The sequence below is a fragment of the Gymnoscopelus microlampas genome (assembly GCF_963454915.1).
Source record: "Gymnoscopelus microlampas genome assembly, chromosome: 17".
In the NCBI taxonomy this organism is placed as follows: Eukaryota; Metazoa; Chordata; class Actinopteri; order Myctophiformes; family Myctophidae; genus Gymnoscopelus; species Gymnoscopelus microlampas.
The window spans coordinates 11,512,501-11,532,734 of NC_139954.1; the positions used below are offsets into that span (position 1 = coordinate 11,512,501).

The following is a 20,234-nucleotide window of genomic DNA, read 5'->3' on the forward strand; positions in this document are numbered from 1 at the left end:
GTCTGGACCTCTGATGTAAGATGACCCCACTTTTTCATATATATATTATATTCAGGCCAATACGGTACGGTCTTTTCGCTGGAACAGTTGAGCGTTTGAGACCGTTTTCTGGCCCGTACGGTATGACCTCTCATTTCTTGCACTATTAAGAGCAAGTTTAAGCATCGCTTTTTTTAGTGTCGCAGTTTTCTGTGGTTCCAGTATGTCTGCATAGTATGGAGGAGGAGAAAAAAAAGAGATGGGACGGCCCTAAGTCAGTGGTTCTCAAACATTTTATTTTCAAGGACCCCCATAACTCTTGAGAGCATACAAATGAAACCAAAAGGACCCTTATGGGTCGATTTGCTTCCATTTGTACGCTCTCAGAGTTAGACCTGTAAGGGATAATTTGGAACCCCCTCAAGGAATGCTGAGGGTCCACTTTTGAGAACCACTGCCATAAGTGACAATCAGATTGCAGAGGATCATGTTACATATAAAGACACCAGTACTTCAAATAAGCTGACCTGAAACAAAGTGGGCCTGGAACAGAACCGTGTGGCACGCCACATCCGCAACAGTGTGACAGAACTATTTTCTTCATGTATAGTTAATCAAGACAACTGAGACATACCTACCAAGATACAACGCAAAAACATTTATATGGGTGAGAACTTACACAGTACTGAATGTATTGCTTTGGCTGTATTTTGTGGGTGTCATTTTAGTTTTTTGGTGTTCTACTACAGTCTGTAGACCCCATTTTTTTCTGTGTTGTACATAAAGGTAGATTCCTGTCCATGTCACGGCAAATGGCTGCTTCTCACCTACAGGACTGAGCCAAAATACAGATGCACCCCCCCTCTCAATCTTTCTCTCTATCGTCTCACTCAGCAGTGTGTATGTGCCTCAGTAAGTCCCATAGAAATGAAACCTTGGCAGATGTATGATAAGTGGTTGGTCTTTTCAAATTAAACAGAGGGTTTAGGGGCGTCTGAGTGGCGCAGGGTTAAAGTACCTGCCCACCACTGTGTGTGTTCAATTCCTCCACAGTTCCTCCAGCTTGGCCAGGCACTCCAACAAACACGACTGGCTGTGGTTGGGCAGCCGGCAGGGGAGGGGTATTTTCTGTGTGCACTAGCGACTCCTACAAAAAAAGATTGAAATGACCATGTAATCTGTTGGAGAGGTTAACCACTTTCAACCTGGCATCCCTTATTTGGGAATGTCCTTTATAAGCAAATCCTTAAAAACAAATGGACCAAAATTGTTAAATACACGAACATAGAATTAGAAGTTGACAACACGTTGTGAACTTGAAGATCAGCCACTTTAAGTTTAAAATTGTATTGCTTTCCTTAAAACACATTTTTTGTTAAATGTTTTAGACAATGGAGCCACCTAGGTCAATCTGATTTGAATGGATTGTATATCCTCCTATTACTGTCTCTGGCTGGGTAAGATGTACTGATTTAGGCTTAGGGGTGATTGTGTTTGTTTGAATTCTCCTTTTTCTCTCTCTGCTATGCCCAGTGTATTTGTATAGTGGAATCTTAAGTTGGGTGATTTAATTGTATATCAATGTAACTCGGAGGCCTTTTCAGTGTTTTCTTTAATTCCGTTATTACACACACACACACACGCACGCCCCTCTGTCTTTTCTGTTCTATCTCTGTCCTCCATGTGTAAATCTCCACTGTAGTTCTCTGTACAGGGTGGGGATTTCAACATGCTGCATTTCCTTCCATGTATATTTGTAAAGGGAAAATCTTGTACCTATTTTTTATCGCAAATAAAGGAAAAAGAAAAAAGTCTCGAGTTCCTGTCTTGATATGTACCTTTTCTTCTCCAAGATGTTAGATGTTGAATCCCATTTCAGTCAAATCACTTCAAATTGACTAGAGGGTCATCACAAACATAACATGCGTACCTGCGAGGCACACCGTTGCTCTGATCCGCACCAACACAGGTCAGGGGTCTGCCATCAGAATAGCCACAGGGTGCCACACACGCACCGTTGCTCCGATCCGCAGCAAACTTGCTACAAACACTGTTCAGGGGTCTGCCATCACAATAGCCACACCAGTTTATAAAATAGGAAATTTCCTGCTACATTAAACTTAGATATTTCTTAGTAAAAAGTCAGAATAATGCCCCGCCCCCTCCGACTTTTGACCTGTTCTTTTGTAGCTTTATAACGTTGTAGTTGTGAATACGAGGTTGACCAGTTTGTTTTATTGTCCACCAGCCTTTTGTTGTCAGTGTCAGGAAGACGAAATTACCAAGAATCAAGAAGAAAATATCAAAAGTGTTTGGTCACTCACCTTGGTGGTACCAATTTGTGAAAATATCAGTGTTGGTCCCTGGACTGATGTGAGAGATAGTGTGTATTATTGAACAGTGGGCCAAAAAGATTCATTCTGCATTTTAATAGGTCACATGACATGTGTTAATTAACTACAAAAGTGGAATAAGTGAAAAGGTGACAGTATTGAATTGTAAACACAAATATTTGACTGTTCATGAGATGGCCTTTTTCTTTTTTTTGCAATGTAGGCCTACATTGTAACCAACACCAAATGTGCACTAGAGTGGGTTATTGTTGGTAGCCTATGTGATTGATGTAGGCACCTCATTGGCACCTTGGTGGTGGGAGTGTCGCTGGGGGTGGCCTCAGCGTCTATAAAGTAATGGCATTCACCTGCTCACTCTAAGGCTGGTTTGACCATGCAGGTAGGGCTATATTTTGTTGACCGCATTTGTGTTATTGCTCACTGTTTAACTTGTTCGAATTCTTGGCACATACTTATTACATTATTTATTTATTGTAAATTGTAATAATTGGTGACACTGAACTTGAAAGTTAAAGCATTTTAAACTTGACCATTCGTTTGGAACGGAATCTTTAACAGTTTAAATCTTCCAGGCTTAACTCCTACCGGCTGAACTTTAGTGGGACTGTTATCAGCCGCAACATACATCATAATTATGATAAATTACTCCTGTATTTCCTTCCCAGCACTATTCCCCACTTTGCATTCAATAGTGGGGAGGGTCAGGCTGCTGTGCGTGCGTGCGTGTGTGCGTGCGTGCGTGCGCACAGAATCATATGCCAGCCTTGTACTCAAGGCAAGCCCAGAGTCATAAAGCCTTCAGTCGCTGTGCTCTCCTTGCAGGTACAGTATGGCTCTATTTGACAACTGCTCCGTTGTGTTGGAGCTGAAGACCTTGCCCAATAAGGAGAAGAGGCGGCTAGCGTTGACCCTGACAGAGCATGGAGGCAGCATCTCCTATGTGGTCAACAAACAGGTGAGATGGACACACAAGTATAGGCCAGGTGTAAGTTACACCAGTGGTTCCCAAACAGTGGGTCATCAGGGCTCATTTTTGGGTTGCAGGCCCCATTCTCATGGGTTGCAACTAAATATCCCATTTTGTTTCAATCTTTTTTTTACATAAAAAAAAAAAGATTATTTGTTATTTCAAAAGATTACCAAAAAAAATGTTTTAGTGTATAGTTTCATAACAAAACAAACGTTTTCAGGTTTCGTTATGAGTGTCACGGACAAGAATCCTCTTTGTATGTGGGTGTCTAATGTAGGTTATGCACTGTTCTCAGTTCTTGGTTGCAGTCAAAGGATTCTTCCATTCTCTCATATCGTCTTTGTCTCCAGGAGTAAGAACTTTTTGCACAGCAACTACAAGCACCTTATCTATCTTAATGCTGCTGCTATTCATGATTATTCCCTTTTCAAGTTATTTTCCTTGTTTCTTTATTATACGGTATGCTGCAGCAATGTTTGACGAACCAACAAAATAATTGTACTCTTATGTACCTGTACACAAGATGTAACGATAAGGAAACCTTGTGTTTCCGCAGTTTTCTCACTCCTTTTTTTATTCATCTGTTTACTGACTCACTCACTCACTGTATCTGGCCTACACTTCCCACAGTGCTCTCTGGTGGTGGCCAGCAGCGTGTCCAGTCTGAGTTCCAACAGACTGAGGAGCATCCAGAAGCATCACACTCCAGTGGTGGCTGTAGATTATGTTTACAGCTGTGTGGAGAGGGGAGTGCTCCTCCCTGTTGACCAGTACGAGCTGGACACCTCTCCCTCTCCTCTTCTCCCTCTCTCCTCACAGAGGCCAGACCCACCCTCACAGCCAGGTATGTCACCTTTCTACCCAGTGGTGGAAAGTGGAAACCTGTCTAACATCCAAAATGCGGCAGCCAGAGTTTTAACTAAAACTAAGATGAGGGAACATATCACCCCAGTCTTAGCATCACTACACTGGCTCCCAGTTGTTTTTAGGATTGATTTTAAAATTATTTTACTTGTTTATAAAGCTCTTAATGGCCTGGCACCTTCCTACCTCAAGGACCTCCTGCCTAGATATGTTCCAAATCGCCCACTCAGGTCCTCTAGTGCTGGCCGTCTCGACGTACCTAAAATGTCATATAAAAAACACGGTGAAGCAGCATTTTGCTTCTATGGGCCGACTGCTTGGAATAAACTCCCATTATATCTAAGACAGGCCCCCTCCATGGATAGCTTTAAAGCACAGCTCAAGACTTACCTCTTCACTCTTGCTTTTAGTTGATCTTTTTCTATGACACTGTACCTTATTTTTATGCCTCCGTTAAACTGCTTTGATGTTTTCATGTATATTTTATTTTTATATATATATGTATATATATATATATACATATTCTTTTGCTTTATTGTTGGTTTGTGTGCCATTTCTGTATTTCTCCCTGTAAAGCACTTTGAGCTGCATTTATGTCATGAAAGGTGCTATATAAATAAGTTTAAATAAGTTTATTATTATTATTATTATTATCTATCATGCTTATCCACACCCTCCTCAATCCTGCAGTCAGTCCATTGTCAGAAACAGGCGATGATTCCATAAGCCTGATTTATACTTAGTTGCGCGACACTGCACGTAACAAAGTATAGCGAGCCCTTGAGCCACTGTCTGTTTGTATGTGCACATACTGTACCACACACAGGTGCAATATGTACTTTTCTCACAGCTAATTGATGTACTGCTTTGACATGTTGACAGAAATCAGTAGGCTCAACCAAACAGCCCATCAGTTGAGAGAACATGTTTTAATTTGATGAATTTGATGAATATCATTGCACATTGTTCCACAATGTTTAATGAATGTTAGACTCGCAAATGAGTATTTGAGAGTATACTTATAAATATACTTATAGTGCCCAAAATGCAACTACTTGCAGTGTTTTTAAGAACCGCTCATCCAATCAACTTCACATTTCCTTGGGTCCTACACCTGCCAAGTGTGAAGTTGATCGGACAATCGGTTCTCAAGATATAGGAAGGACAAACTGACTGACAGATAGACAGACAGAGACATTGAATTTTTAGATAGATTTGGGAGGTGGTGGGATCTCTCTCTCTATTTATACATAAACTCCCAGAAAACCGGGGGTCTGCCACAACTATGTTAAAAAAAAAGAAAAGCTAAAGACCTTTCTGTCTGCTGCTGCCTTTTACTAAGGTTTGTTTTTATATATAATCTCTTCTGCATTGTAAATGCATTATTATTTTTCTGTTTTATTATACTTTCTTTTCAAATGTATATACACGATTTCCAGCCGACAGCAATGATATTTACACACACAGCATGGGAGTCTGCTCCCTTGTGCGTTTTCAGTACTGTATGCAGATCATGTGACTTGAGGTTTTGATGTGTTTACTAATGGTTGTGCTGTTCTGTGTGTTTCAGAATCTAATGTGACAACAAGCACACGGGGCTCTGAGCAGTCCATCACTGTCAACGTGGTCAGTCAGAAGACAACGGCAGGCCGTCAGGGGGGGACTGCTAACGTTGTTGACCAGCTCAGGTGTGTATTGTTATGGTGTAGCTGTCAGTCCGTTTGTGGACTCACGACTATAGTGACACATTTAAGATTTGTGGGTCCGATGCCTATCTCGTTTTTTGGGAGTCCTAGACCCCACCCCCCGATTACCGATGTTTTGACCAATGTTTTGTCAAAAAGTGCAACTTTTTCTAATGCATTTGACAAACTTAGATTTTATTAAAGTGTCTATATTTTAGAACATTTAACTTCTGCTGACTGTGGATTTCTAAATATTTAACCAATGAAACATTAACAAGAGCTTGTGACTAAATAGTAACTACATTGGATCCATTGGAACACATTTCTAGAAAAGTAACGGTTTTGGACATAAAAGGTTTCCAACCGACTGTGATGATATACAAAATGTGCTGTGATGATATCAGATAAGCAAACCCCTTTCTCTTCCTTTTGTCTGTATGGTTTCATTGTGAAGCACGTTGACTTCCCAATGTGTAAAATGTATCAACAAATGAAGTTCAACTTGACTTCCTCGATGCAATTTGTACATTAAGCAAAAGTCGTATTATAACAAAAGGATGAGTACAAACTGCAAAGCTATACAAACTGCAAAGCTATTGATATCTGTCTGATGTTATAACCCTGTCATCTAAACGTTCCTGTTTGCAGGGTGGATACAGAAAATCTAAGTGATGTCCCAACATTCCCATCTGACTTCCAAGTGGCCAAATATTCCATATTTGAAAAGGTGAAGCATCAAGTTAACTTGCTTCAGCTTTGCTTGGCCCAATCACAGTTATTTACTGTCTGTGTATATACGTATATAATCTTTATTCCAGACCCGTGGGTCCATATAAAAAGAAAATACATCACATAATATAAAAAGAGACAGCAGTATACAATGTATACAAAACAAAACATCACTGTAAAGGACTGGCCCAATAAGCGGCTGGAATTGGCACAAAGTCAGGAGGTAGATTGCAACCAAAGGTGCTTTTATTCACCCAAAGTGCACAGACAGGATACAGGCATCAGCAGCAAAAGGTGGCATGGTGGTCGGCAGCTCCACCATGTCCTAATACTTAACTAAACTGAGTGTGTTAGGTTCTGGCAGCATTTTATACTCAGCTGAGCCAATCAAGTGTGAGTCAATCAAGTGTGGGTTCAACCATGTTGCAGGTTACCTCAAACATGCAAAACAAATCTAAACCACACATCCCATTAAACATCTGAATCAATACCCCTGGTAAATACATATAACTTATGCACCCTATTGCAAAACAAACCATATCACATTATTAACAGCTTCCAATATACAACACAAAACCCCCCTCTCTCTTCTACTGTGGTCCAGTCCAAACCCATGGTGCTCGGGCACCCTGGGGACTCTTTTGCCCCTGACATAAGCAGTATAACACAATCCAGCGCTGTCGCCTCACAGCTAGAAGGTCCTGGGTTCGATTCCCGCCGGGGACGCTGTGGGTGCGTGTCTTCTCCTCCGCGTCATCAGCGCCCATACCCTAGGTGAGGTTGGCGAAAGGGCCTACTCTGTGTGGAGTTTGCATGTTCTCCCCGTGTCTCCTAGGGTAATACCCTCACAAAAACATGTAGTAATCCTGGTCGCTATACCGCCTCCTCCTCTGATGGAGGAGAAGAGAACTGGTTGGAATAACGTGTTCCTTCCACGCGCTACGTCCTACCGGGGAAACTCCCCCTGTCGGGTGACAAGAAGGTCAGTTGGCTCTCATGCATTGAAGGAAGCATGAGCTCGGCCCTGGCCTCCCTGGCTGTGGGGGACTGGTGTAGCGCTGGTGTAGGGCTGGTGTAGCGCCCAGGATCACTTAGGAAATTGGCACCGGGTGAAAGAAATGGGTTACAAAAATCGCGGGATAAAATTTAAAAAAAAAAGAAATCACAATCCAACATCACATATATGTTGCACTAAAACATATTGCACATTCCTCTTATGGTATTGCACTGGCTATATTGCACTTGCCCATCATGATCCAATATCCTTGTGTGCAAATATACTGTGCAAAAGAGTAAAGTGCATAATGCTGTGCAAATATATATAAATCAATAAATACTGGTACAATATATATGTGCAAAATAGTGCCAAATCACACCAATTCATGAGGCGGCTGTCAAGCGGCGAGTCAAAATGTTCAATTTTAGATTTTGTAGAAGCCACTTTGGGTGCATCTGGGTGCTGGTGAACCAATTAAAATCTGGGTATTGTTGAGAAAAATTAGTTTTATTAATCTGGGTGCTGGTGAACGAATACAAAATAATAATCTAAGTAATAGACACAGCATGACCAATTCAACAATTTCAACGAGTCAAAAAGTGTGTGTGTGTGTACAGTAGCTTCCCTTTTCGATGAGAAGTGATATAGAAATACAATACAAGCATTACTATTAATGATAATGATCATGTAATATATAATATTAATAAACCTCAATATTGATTGCTGACAGGCTGACACCAGTATGTGGGGCGTAGTGGAGCTGCAGAGTGCCACAGGAGAGGAGGGGCAGCGGTATCGTGTGGTCAGGAAGGCCACGGGACCCAAGGTGAGAGGCCTGCACTGCAACATACTGTATGTCATGCCACATTCTTTTAGCTACTTCAGCCTGGTATCCCTATTTTGGTCATGTCATTATAGGTGAACATCTATCTATAAATGCATGAAACCTGTGTGTGTGGTGGTGGGGGGGGGGCATAACTGGGGCATGGTGTGCAGTATGTGTATTCCGACTTGCAAGACCCCAGAGTAGGCCGGTGCCCCAATGACATCCTCCTACTTCCCTACCGACTTCTTCTTCGACGTTCTTGTCGATGCACATGACAAGTTTGAAGTCGATCGGTCGGATGACACACACGCAGAGATTCTGTGCATTTATAGATGTACATATATGTATATGATTTTGATGGCAAACGTTATAATGGCTACATATGCATGGACTACAGTTTTACAGCATGTGTTTTAAACTTATGACATAAGTTGACACTCAACATATCAGATTACTTCCCAAGTTTTAAGTGTGAATCCACAATTCCATACACAATTTAAGCCAGTGTGTTTTATTGGAAATGCATACATAAATGGTACAGAGATTGGTGCTCTACCATACAAATTGGGGGGTGTGGGGTGAAACATACATGAGTAAGGGGTGGGGTTCAGATTGGAGTTGGGGTGTTTCACTTTCAAACACTTCTGGGGTCATTGTAAGTCTACTCTGGCTTTTGTGTACATCCCAGACATTTTTAAAGTTGCTTGATTCAATATTTAGATATTTGATGTTCATTTTACTAGACACGCACCTCCTATAATAATAATAATAATAATGCATTTTATTTATAAAGCACTTTACATTTTTTCAAATCTCAAAGTGCTACAAAATTAAAATCAAGGCATAGCGGAAAAAAAAACAATCAAGAAAAAGTGATAATAATAATAATGAAAAAAACAAGTACATTATAAAAATACAAGTACATAATGATAGTAATGACAAAAAAAAAACAAGTACAGGAGACATTTCTAGACTAAAAAAGGATCTAAAACAAACTATAACTAGGGCACTGACAAAGGTACAACGATCACAGTAAGATTAAAAAAACGCTTTGTTAAAAAGGTGCGTTTTGAGTCCGTTTTTAAAACTGTCTGTGGACTGGGGCGCTCTCAGGTGTGCAGGGAGGGCGTTCCACAGACTTGGGGCTGAGTAGCTGAAAGCCCGGTCGCCCATTGTGCGCAAGTTGGTGTCGGGGTGAGCAGAAGGTTGGTGTTGGATGAGCGGAGGTTTCGAGAGTCTGGTTTTTGATTTAGGAGTTCTTTGAGGTAGGAGGGGGCATTTCCATAGAGGCATTGGTGAGTGATGAGGGAGATCTTGTATTCAGACCTGAAGGTGATGGGGAGCCAGTGGAGTGAACGGAGGATGGGAGTGATATGGTCGTATTTGCGTATTCGCATCAGGATCCTGGCGGCGCAATTTTGAATATATTGAAGCCTATATAACCCATTAAACTTCAAACTCCATTTTAACCATGTTCGACTTACTGATAAGTAACACATGTCCCTGGTTTTGGGTCTTCTAATGTGTGAGGTGCCGTGTTTTTTTAATTAGGTTTTCTTTTTTTTTGGAAATGAAAAACAAAAATAAAACAAAAATAATACAAATAAATAAATAAAATATGCTATTGAGAAAACACTGCCCTCTCACGCTTTAGAAAGACTATCAGTCACCAGAACCAGGCATGTGTTTTTCAATGAGTCTAACGTGGTTAAAACCATTGCTAAATGCACTTTTAATGGTGTGATGTTATGTTCTCTTTCTGGATTACAACCCCCTCCCCTGCTGGGATGTATTGTATGTAGTTATGTATGTATGTATGTAGTTATGTATGTATGTAGTTATGTATGTAGTTATGTATGTATGTAGTTATGTATGTATGTAGTTATGTATGTATGTAGTTATGTAGTTATGCATGTAGTTATGTATGTATGTAGTTATGTATGTAGTTATGTATGTATGTAGTTATGGATGTAGTTATGTATGTATGTAGTTATGTATGTTTGTAGTTATGTATGTATGTAGTTATGTAGTTATGTATGTAGTTATGTATGTATGTAGTTATGTATGTAGTTATGTAGTTATGTATGTAGTTATGTATGTAGTTATGTATGTATGTAGTTATGTATGTATGTAGTTATGTATGTAGTTATGTATGTATGTATGTAGTTATGTATGTATGTATGTATGTATGTAGTTATGTATGTATTTATGTAGTTATGTATGTATGTAGTTATGTATGTATTTATGTAGTTATGTATGTATGTAGTTATGTATGTATGTAGTTATGTATGTATGTTGTTATGTATGTGTGTAGTTATGTATGTATGTAGTTATGTATGTATGTAGTAATGTATGTGTGATCTGTCCTCTTTGTGTCAGGTGTCGTTGGATAAGGTGGTGTTGGTCTCCACATCTGAGGAGGCTGTGGAGACCTACCAGAGCCTGAGGCAGGAGCTCCTGGAGGCTGGACTCATGCTGACCAACACCCTTCACCCACAGGCATCTGTTCTGGTCTCTGCTGCACTCAAACAGGTCTGATGCGCACTGTTATAGGCTGCCGTATATTTTGTTTGTTTTTTAAGTCGAGGCTAGCCGTCAAGGAGCTAGAGGGTCGAACTGTGTGTTTGTCTGTGTGTCCAGAGCCAATCTCACAAACCGCTCGGTGCCAAATGTCTTGTGCACACTCACTGCCAGTAGAGCACAGCAGTACCTCCACTAATTCCTTTCACATATGTTTTATACTTTTTGTAATATTACATTTTATCTTTAATTAACTATATGTAATAATAATAATAACTAGAAAAAGTGCTCCTCGGAGCACAACTCTCCGCCAGAAGACTTGTGTTGGGAATGTTGGGAATGTTCTATCTGTATAAGTGTCCTATCCGTCCTGTCTGTATAAGTGTCCTATCCCTCCTGTCTGTATAAGTGTCCTATCCGTCCTGTCTATGTAAGTGTCCTATCCGTCCTGTCTGTGTAAGTGTCCTATCTGTCCTGTCTGTGTAAGTGTCCTGTCTGTGTAAGTGTCCTATCCAATTGTTACAGTATCCGCCATTTCTCAACCATTTCGTGATTGTTCCTGTCTTACCTCACTTTGAAAGAGGCACAGACTCTTTCAAAGTGACACACGTATTTATAGGCCGTTATACCGAACATAAGAGAACATTAGAACATGTTCTCTTATATGTTCTAATTCTTGCAAAAAATCTGTCCTGTCTGTATAAGTGTCTTATCCGTCCTGTCTGTATAAGTGTCCTATCCGTCTTGTCTGTATAAGTGTCCTATCCCTCCTGTCTGTGTAAGTGTCCTATCTGTCCATTTCTCAGCCATGTCAACTCGAAATCATGCTCGCTGGTTTGGGCGCTTAGCTGTTAACTAAGCATTTGTAGGATCGAGGCCTTCCCATCTAGAGAGGCTTTAGCTTAATTAAAGTATCTGCTTTGCATGCAGGATTGTTGGAACTGTCTTACCTCACTTTGAAAGTGGCACAGACACTTTCAAAGTGACACATGTATTTTGCAGGCCGCTATACGTCACTAGCCAATCGGATCACACTATTTCACCGTATTGTCACGTGTCACGTGAGGCTTGACCAATGTTAGTCCCAGTTTCAGAAAGTGAAAACAAACTCTCCTGGTGGAGAGAATAATGGAAGTCAAAGGTTTGAGCTGAAACCTTGCCCAAATTTGGAGTCCTACGTCATAGATATTTGATATTTGTTTTGGTCTCCTTTTAGCTTGATTGTTTAAATGTGTTTCTTTTCTTTATTTCTTTATTGCTTGTCAGAATTAACTTGTTAACTATGTTATTCCCTTATGCCTTTTTTAAGCGTTTATGTTTTACTTATATACATTATGCTCCAACTGCTGTTCAGCACTTAACTCTTGTTTTGAAAAGTGCTATATAAATAAAGTTATTATTATTAGATGTCGTAAATGACTGACGTCACAGGCTGGTCACATGAAGTCTGAAAGTCTGAAATCTAAATACTGCACTGAACTAAACCAGACTAGACTGGGATAGACTAAACCTCATTAGATCATAATGACTATGTAGGCTAAACTAGACTAAAGTGAAATGAATGGAAGGTAAACTAAACTCACTTGACTCTCGAATCTGTGTGATTGACAGCTGCGGCTGGAAGAGCAGCTGAACACAAGGAGTGTGTCACAAGAAGTGGGTGTGTTCGTGGAGCTGCTGTGGAGAGAATCCCTGGGTTGCCTGGGCAACGTCCTGAAAGTTCCCATCTCCAGGCTCAGCCTCAATGATGTGAGATTTATTTGTCTTATATCTTCCTGTTTGCATTTTACCCATGTTAAGCCTGATTTATACTTTGTTGCACTCTGGTGTTACGTGCCGTAAATGGCAGGTATGCAAGCCACAACGTGTTGTGAGCTTGTAGATCTACCTGGGGCCTTGTTTTAAAAAAATGTTGTGCCAAATATTACCACTTTCAACCTGGCATCCCCATTCTGGTTCATCTGTCTTTCCGTCGGTCCATCCGTGTGTGGGTCTCTGTGTACAGATAATCTCGGACACCGCTGAACCCATAAAACTTTGCATGCACACTCCCAGTAGAGTAGGCCAAGGAAGAACCCCCACCCAAATCTTTTGAAATAAGCCTCATGCTGGCACTAACAGGCAGCTTTATGTTTTGGCCTACAACTCTTGAACCATACATTGTACAATCAAAAAATTAGTGGGTAGAGATGCCACAGTATCTGGGAATTGAAATGTTGCTGGTTTGGCCCTAAAGAATGTGATGTCCTCAAAAGTATAGTAATACCAACGTGTGTGTAGGTGAGCAGGGCAGAAGGTCTGCTGCTTCAGATTTGGAAGAAGGTGAAGGAGAACACTTTCAGTGACGTGTCAGAAATCCACTCTGCCACAGAGGACTTCTACACTCTTCTACCGCACAGAGAAAACGACAAACTGCTCAATAACGCCAATATCATATCGCACAAACTGGACCTGTGTCAGGTAACAAACAATATCCATTTCGAATGACCTCTGAAAACCTACTTTTATATCAAAGCTTTTTCATAGTTGTGATTGCCTCTTTATCCGTGCTTTTTTCCGTGCTACCTTTTCATGTTTGTCTTCATTCGGTTAGATAGATGTTAATTGATGCCATGTGCTTTTATTGATTATTTTATCCTAAATGTCTGACATATAGTTTTTGTCTTCCTTATGGCTCTTATTTACACTCACCGGCTACTTTATCAGTCCAACTGCTCCTTAACGTAAAATTCTAATCAGCCAATTACATGGCAACAACTAAAATTTATTTTTGTGTACATGGCCAAGATGATCTGCGAACCAAGCATCAGAATGGGAAATAAAAGTGATTTAAGTGACCTTGAACGTGACATGGTTGGTGATGCCAAACAGGCTGGTGTGAGTACTTCAGATTAACTGCTGCTCTACTGGGATTTTCACACACAACCATCTCTGGGGTTTACAGAGAATGGTCCGGAAAAGAGAAAATATTCAGTGAGCGGCAGTTCTGAGGGCGAAAATACCTCGTTGATGCAAGAGGTCAGAGGATAATGGCCAGACTGGTTTGAGCTGACAGAAAGGCAACAACAAGTAACTAAAATGACCACTCGTCAAAACCGAGGTATGCAGAAGAGCATCTGTGAAAGCACAACACTTCAAACCTTGAGGCAGAAGCACTAGCAGCAGAAGACCACACCAGGTGCCACTCCTGTCAGCTAAGAACAGGAAACTGGGACTACAACGCGCACAGGCTCACCAAAATTGGACAATTAGAAGATTGGAAAAGCGTTGCCTAAACAGATGCATTCAGTGTAAACCCTAGAGATGGTTGTGCATGAAAATCCCATTAGATCAGCAGTTTGTGACCAGCCCGTTTGGCATAACCAACCATGCCACAATTCAAAGTCACCTAAATTCATGATGCTCGGGTTGAACTGCAACGGATCGTCTTGACCATGTGTATGCGCCTAATTGCATTGAGTTAAGGCATGTATTTTAAGCTGATTAGAAATCTGTATCTTGCTATTGTAAAGCACTTTGTAACACTGTTTTGAAAAGCGCTTTATAAATATAGTTTATCATTAGTTTGTCCAAGCCCATCACAGTAATCTTCTTTCTAACATGACTATGTTGATTTATTTTTGCCTCATCCTCAAGTTGATCAGAGATGTACTGAACGTGAGTGAAGAAAACTCAAGAAGCCCCTTCCCTTCCTGTCTGGGGAAGTACCGTGCCCTGAGGTGCGGCATTGAAAACGTTCCCCTTAACAGCATTGAGTTTAAGGATGTCAGCAATCTGCTTAGACACAGGTAATGTGCCACCTATTAAAACGGCCTCATGCTTAAAGATTTGAAGTGAATTTGTTCGCTCAAAAATAGATAAAAGTTTTATATTCTTTAACTTGCATCGTTCCCGACTTGCATTGTTCCCGAATCGGCTGGTGCTACCGGTCTAGTGTTATTTAAGTTGTGTGGGTGATTGCGATAATTTGGCACAGTAAAATGTCTGTCTATTATTTATTCTTTATTAGGATCCCCATTAGCTTCCACAAGGTGGTCGCTAGTCTTCCTGGGGTCCTCACATACATAACATGTATACAATAAAAACAGACAATAGTTAAAATTGTGCAATATAACTAGAAAAAAAAACAGACAAAGTATAATTATCAGCAAAATAAGTCACTCTGCATATGAAACAGAGACAACAATAACCAATCAAGTCACAATACAGATTGTTTGCAAAATACACAGAAAACAATAATATTACTGTACAAAAATTGTGAAAAACACAAGTTACAACTATATAGGACTCAATTTATGTTTGTAAGTAACTTATTAAAAGAAAATCTACTTCTGGTTTGTTTAGCATTTATGGGGAGCATATTCCAAGCTGAAAAACCTCTATAATGAACAGTTCTTGTCATACTATTTAGGTTGTGGCTTGGCACTACCAGATGACCTGAGCTCACTTGACGAGTGTAATGTCCATGACAGAAACCTGAATATAGTACCTGTTCATGAAAGAAGTGTGGTGTGTTGTTCCAAATAACATTATGCATGAATAACAAAAGACAATATTTTAATTTAACCTCAACTGTTAACCACAATAATTGTTTATGCATCTTTCTTACATTGGCACGGAAAGAACAATGAAGAACTAATCGTGCAGCTCTATTCTGAGCTATTTGAAGTTTCTTTATATGTTTCTCAGAAGCACTTGACCAAATAACAGCAGTGATAGAATAAGAACTCACATGGTTTGAAAAGAAAAAGCGAACTGACCTATGATGAATGTTAGTAGAGATTACTGATTTATCCTGTTGTGCTTCGATTGCCAGTTTTGGCCAGGTGTGACAGCTTAAATCAGTCATCCTCCATCTCACACTCAGAGAAATGGATACGTGTTTATTGCATAAGTTGACTATAGCAGTTAGTGTATATGTTGTATAATTATTTTATATGTTGACTGTAGCTATTACAGTGCATGGTGTATAATTATGGTATATATGTCCGTCTCTTAGCAATGTGCAGGTCCAGCAGATGCTGCGCGTCAGCAGAGGGGCGGAGCTACATATGTTTAGGAAGGAGCTGGGCAACATTAGGCTCCTCCTCCATGCCTCCAGTCCCATCAGTTTTGTGGGCATCCTGTCTCGGTGAGCACGCAAGCACACACAGAGCCGGAGGCACACACATTGTTTGTATTGCAGGTCATAGAAATTTAAGAACGCCAATTTTATAAATGCCATTTTTACCATTACTTTGGCATTTTAACCCTAATCCTAAAGCCTGAGTAATTATTGATTGTGTACCTGCGTCGCGCACCACAAATAGGAAAACAATGGATCAACAGTATATAGCCGAAAATAGCCAATATGCAAGCTCACCACGCGTCGCACTGCGTAGATAGGCTATTTTCAGTGTGTGACACACTGAGGGCATGCAACTCTGCTCTGGGTGCGTTCGGAAATTACGCACCGGAGCACACTCGCCTATTAGTTGTATTGGCCAGTACGCTCAGTGTTGTATTTTCGAACGCACCCGTATCAATCCGAATAAGTGTAACCCCAACCCCGAAACATAAGCTCTAAATGCCTAATCCTAACCCCAAACTGAATCTGTAATCTTAATTGTAATCATTTCTTTCTTTCTTTCTTTTTTCCTTTTTTTTAAACCATAAAACAGGGTAATTACCCTCACAATATTTATTTCGCAAATACTACTATACTTGTGGAGACATTTGACTTTCACAATATATAGTAAATAAAAGTACGCACACACGCACGCAGGCATCGACCAATAAAAATGATTGCTTACCTTGTGATTGCAGTTATATCGTATGACTGTGATCTCTCATGTTCTCTATCCAGTGGCCTGTTGCTGCCCACTGTTGGAGTGAAGCATCATGGGATTGAGAGGACAGACATTGGGGACCTGGGCAGTGGGATCTACTTCAGTGACTCCATCAGGTCAGCAGAACAACAGGTTTCGGAAGTACGCTGCATACATACTGTTTGTACTGTATGTTATACACGTATGCACTATATAGATAAGTCGATACTGCTGTTGTATCCTACTGACTCGCCTACCAGGGAGGAGTCCCTACCGGGAGGACGTATAGCCTTCGTCCTACTCCTCCCGCCCAACACTCCCTGCTGACAGGTGCCGCCCCAGCCCCTAGGAATCCATGCCTCCCCGCCCGGCTTCCGTCCCCCGAACACGGGCCGATTGTGTTCATAGAGTCTAGCCGAGTCCGGATTCGAACCCACAACTTCCGGTGCTGGGCAGATACTTCACCACTGCGCCACCCGAGCACGCCATTTATCATTTTTTGTACGGTAATACTGTGATGTTGTGTGTTTTATGTTTGTAAAAAATCAATAAAGTATTACAAACAAAAATAAATCATGGAAAGGGGTTTCTGTAGCCAAAAAAAGTGAGTCAGTCATTCTCCATATTCTCCATCTACAGCACCAGTCTGAAGTCAGGTCCCAGCAGTCTGCTGGGACCTGCACTGTAAGGACCCCAGCCTCTGTCAGCCTCTGCCGGGAGGATACGACAGTGTCCACGGGGTCCGCCAGACCCCCGGCAATCAGTCAGAGTTCCAGCTGTGTTTGTTTTCCCCAATGAATATCTACAACATATAGTATACAGTGAAGAAGAAAGCAGAGTAAAAAGGTGTTCTTTGGTACAAATGGGTAACAAAAGTAACTGTCAAGAAAGGGAGGAGACCAAGGCACTCTTGCGGAACAATTAAAAAGCCTTTAATAGTCTGGCTAATGCATGGCAAGAATAAAGAATACACCTACGCGTTGCGGCAACAACGCCTTCATCAGGGTGAATCCACACTAGTATACAGTTGTACTGTGTGCGTGCGGTACAGGACTATGTGGATGCAACATTCAAATTAAATAATAAAATGTGTCTCTACCATAATATTATCGTCTGTTGGGTGGAAACCTCATATGTCCAAAACTGTTACTTTTCAGGCTTCAAATGAAAAGATGGCACAAGTAGCAGATCTACAAGCTCAAAACAAGTTTATAGCTCTGCTACTTTTGATGCTTTTGTGTGACGCTGTAGTGTGATCAAGAAGGCCGTTAATTTACGAAAAAACACAAAAGGTTAGAATATGGAGATGAGAAGTTTCTGCCCCGACAGCAACGGTACGTTTTATACATTCTTTAAGTGTGTGTTTTCTATGCGTTTGTATAGGTGTGTATTTGCATATACCCATACATCCCAGCCTGTGTCTTTGCACCAACAAGTGTTATGTGCGTTGCAGGATGATGAGTTTGTGGTGTACAGTACCGACCAGGTGAAGCTGAGGTTTGTGATCCAGTTCACTGTTGAAGGAGACCAGCTGCAGGAGTTCCATCCCTCCGTGGACACCTCCTCTGAGCTCCCTCCGCCCAGCACGCCATCCTCTGAAAGTAAGGCTACAATTATCCATTATTTTCTTGCGATTACTCCTTCGATTTATTTTTCAGATTAATCGGAAGTGGGTTAAATGTTTTAGGTTTTTAAATCAATGAATCGATTAACCACTTGAGCCCTATTTTATGCTTATCTACAAGCTCTTGGGAGCTTGTAGATAGGCTATTTGTAACATTTATTACATTTTTGCAATCTTCTGACATTTTGGGAGATCTTTGCGTGTAATGACATACCCTAAATAGGGACACCAGTTTGAAAGTTGTGGGTCATTTCTTTTACATTTTTGCCATGTCTTTTTATTGTTTTTTTTAGAGATACTACTGAATGAACACAATATATCACCCCCCACAAAGCTCCCACTCTGATACAGCCACACTATTATTGTACTCAATAAATGTAATAAACAATCGATTTCACAAGTACATATAGATATGTGCGTTTGTGTTCGTGCACATAGTTCTGTCTGATGAGGACAGTATCTGGAGCAGCGAAAATCCACTGGATAAGGTGACTGCAGGACTCTTGGACAGCTCTGGTCAACAACTGTCTCTACAGGCCGTTCATGTGAAGTGCAAGCTGATGGACCTGCTCTCCCAGGTACATGACAGCACATTTTACACTGAATATGTAGAAACTGAATATAATGATATACACAACAGACATCTAAATATATATAAAAATGTTTCAATACACATTTTTGTTCCCTGAAATACACTTTCACATATTTTGATAACACAAAAGATATCTTGTCCTGGTGTATTAAAAGGTGCTTTTAATGATATATTTTGGTAAAACAACTATTAAAATTCCTGGGGAGAAATTCTAAAATGCTTAAATTATTCTACAAAATTGAAGCTGGTAAATGGGATCTCTCCCCTTATTGGATAAAATTGGTACCCCGACCTGAAAATGTGTATTCTGTTTATTAAAGAGCATGAGAGACGAGGAGACCCCCGTTTCTGAACACGCTTATCGAGAACACCATTCAAAACCGAATAGAACATGGCGGTTGCGTCCATTGAGTTCAATGAAGAAGCGGCGTCATGTTATAATTGGTTCCTCAAGCTATATAGCAATGATTACTATCAGAATATAGAGGTATTTAACAAACTAAAGAAATAGAACTTGTTGCACACTTGTCCCTATTGGCTCCCAGGTCATCATCTTCCAGAAGTACACCAATCAGAGCTCTGTACCCATCGAGGCCAAGTATGTGTTCCCATTGGACGATTGTGCCGCTGTGTGTGGATTCGAGGCTTTCATCAACGGGAAACATGTGGTGGGACAGGTCAGCTGGTTTTTCTCTCTCATATGGCCAACAGCTACGCCTTCTACATCAGTGTTTCTAAAACGTTTTCGTGTCAAGGACCCCCAAATTGATTTATATTTGGCCGCGGTGCCAGGGACCCCCAGAAGAGAACATTTGTTCTAAATTATTCAAAAATAGCATATGTACAAGCTCAAAGTGACACGCTGTGAGCTTGTATATATGCTTACTTATAAATGGATAAAGGGGTTTAAAATTATTGTGATGCTGTATTAACACATTTAGCTGGGGACCCCCTGGAACCCCTTCAAGGACCCCTGGGGGTCCCGGACCCCACTTTGAGAACCAATGTTCTACATCAGTGTTTCCCAAACAATAGGTCGGGACCCATTTTTGGGTCCACACTGTTCACTTATCCATTTGTAACTCGAAGTATACAAGAGTAACCAAATGGACCCTTACAGGTCTAATTTCAATTCAAAGTGTTTAAGCTTTTGTCGCCCTTTACTGTCGACAATGGTCTGGATTCACAAGAAGTAAACGTTTCAGTGTATTAACCAAAAGACAAAGGAGAACATTGGTGTCTCAAATTGGGGACTCTAACGGACAAAAATACATTATGAATTAATCA

The 20,234-nt window shown here is 40.8% G+C and overlaps 1 protein-coding gene across 1 annotated transcript; it reads left to right on the plus strand.

Annotated features, from left to right (window-relative positions):
• Nucleotides 1–3,158: 3,158 nt before the first annotated feature.
• LOC311064282 (protein mono-ADP-ribosyltransferase PARP4-like) lies at nucleotides 3,159–19,768 on the plus strand (the record flags this gene model as incomplete). Its single annotated transcript, XM_084084116.1, has 15 exons — nucleotides 3,159–3,288; nucleotides 3,934–4,147; nucleotides 5,738–5,855; nucleotides 6,501–6,579; nucleotides 8,309–8,404; nucleotides 10,784–10,936; nucleotides 12,536–12,673; nucleotides 13,205–13,384; nucleotides 14,561–14,712; nucleotides 15,924–16,055; nucleotides 16,770–16,893; nucleotides 17,371–17,511; nucleotides 18,146–18,332; nucleotides 18,794–18,933; nucleotides 19,493–19,768. Exons 1-15 carry the CDS (start codon nucleotides 3,163–3,165, stop codon nucleotides 19,766–19,768), a joined length of 2,256 nt encoding a protein of 751 aa, XP_083940242.1. The 5' UTR covers nucleotides 3,159–3,162.
• Nucleotides 19,769–20,234: the final 466 nt, after the last annotated feature.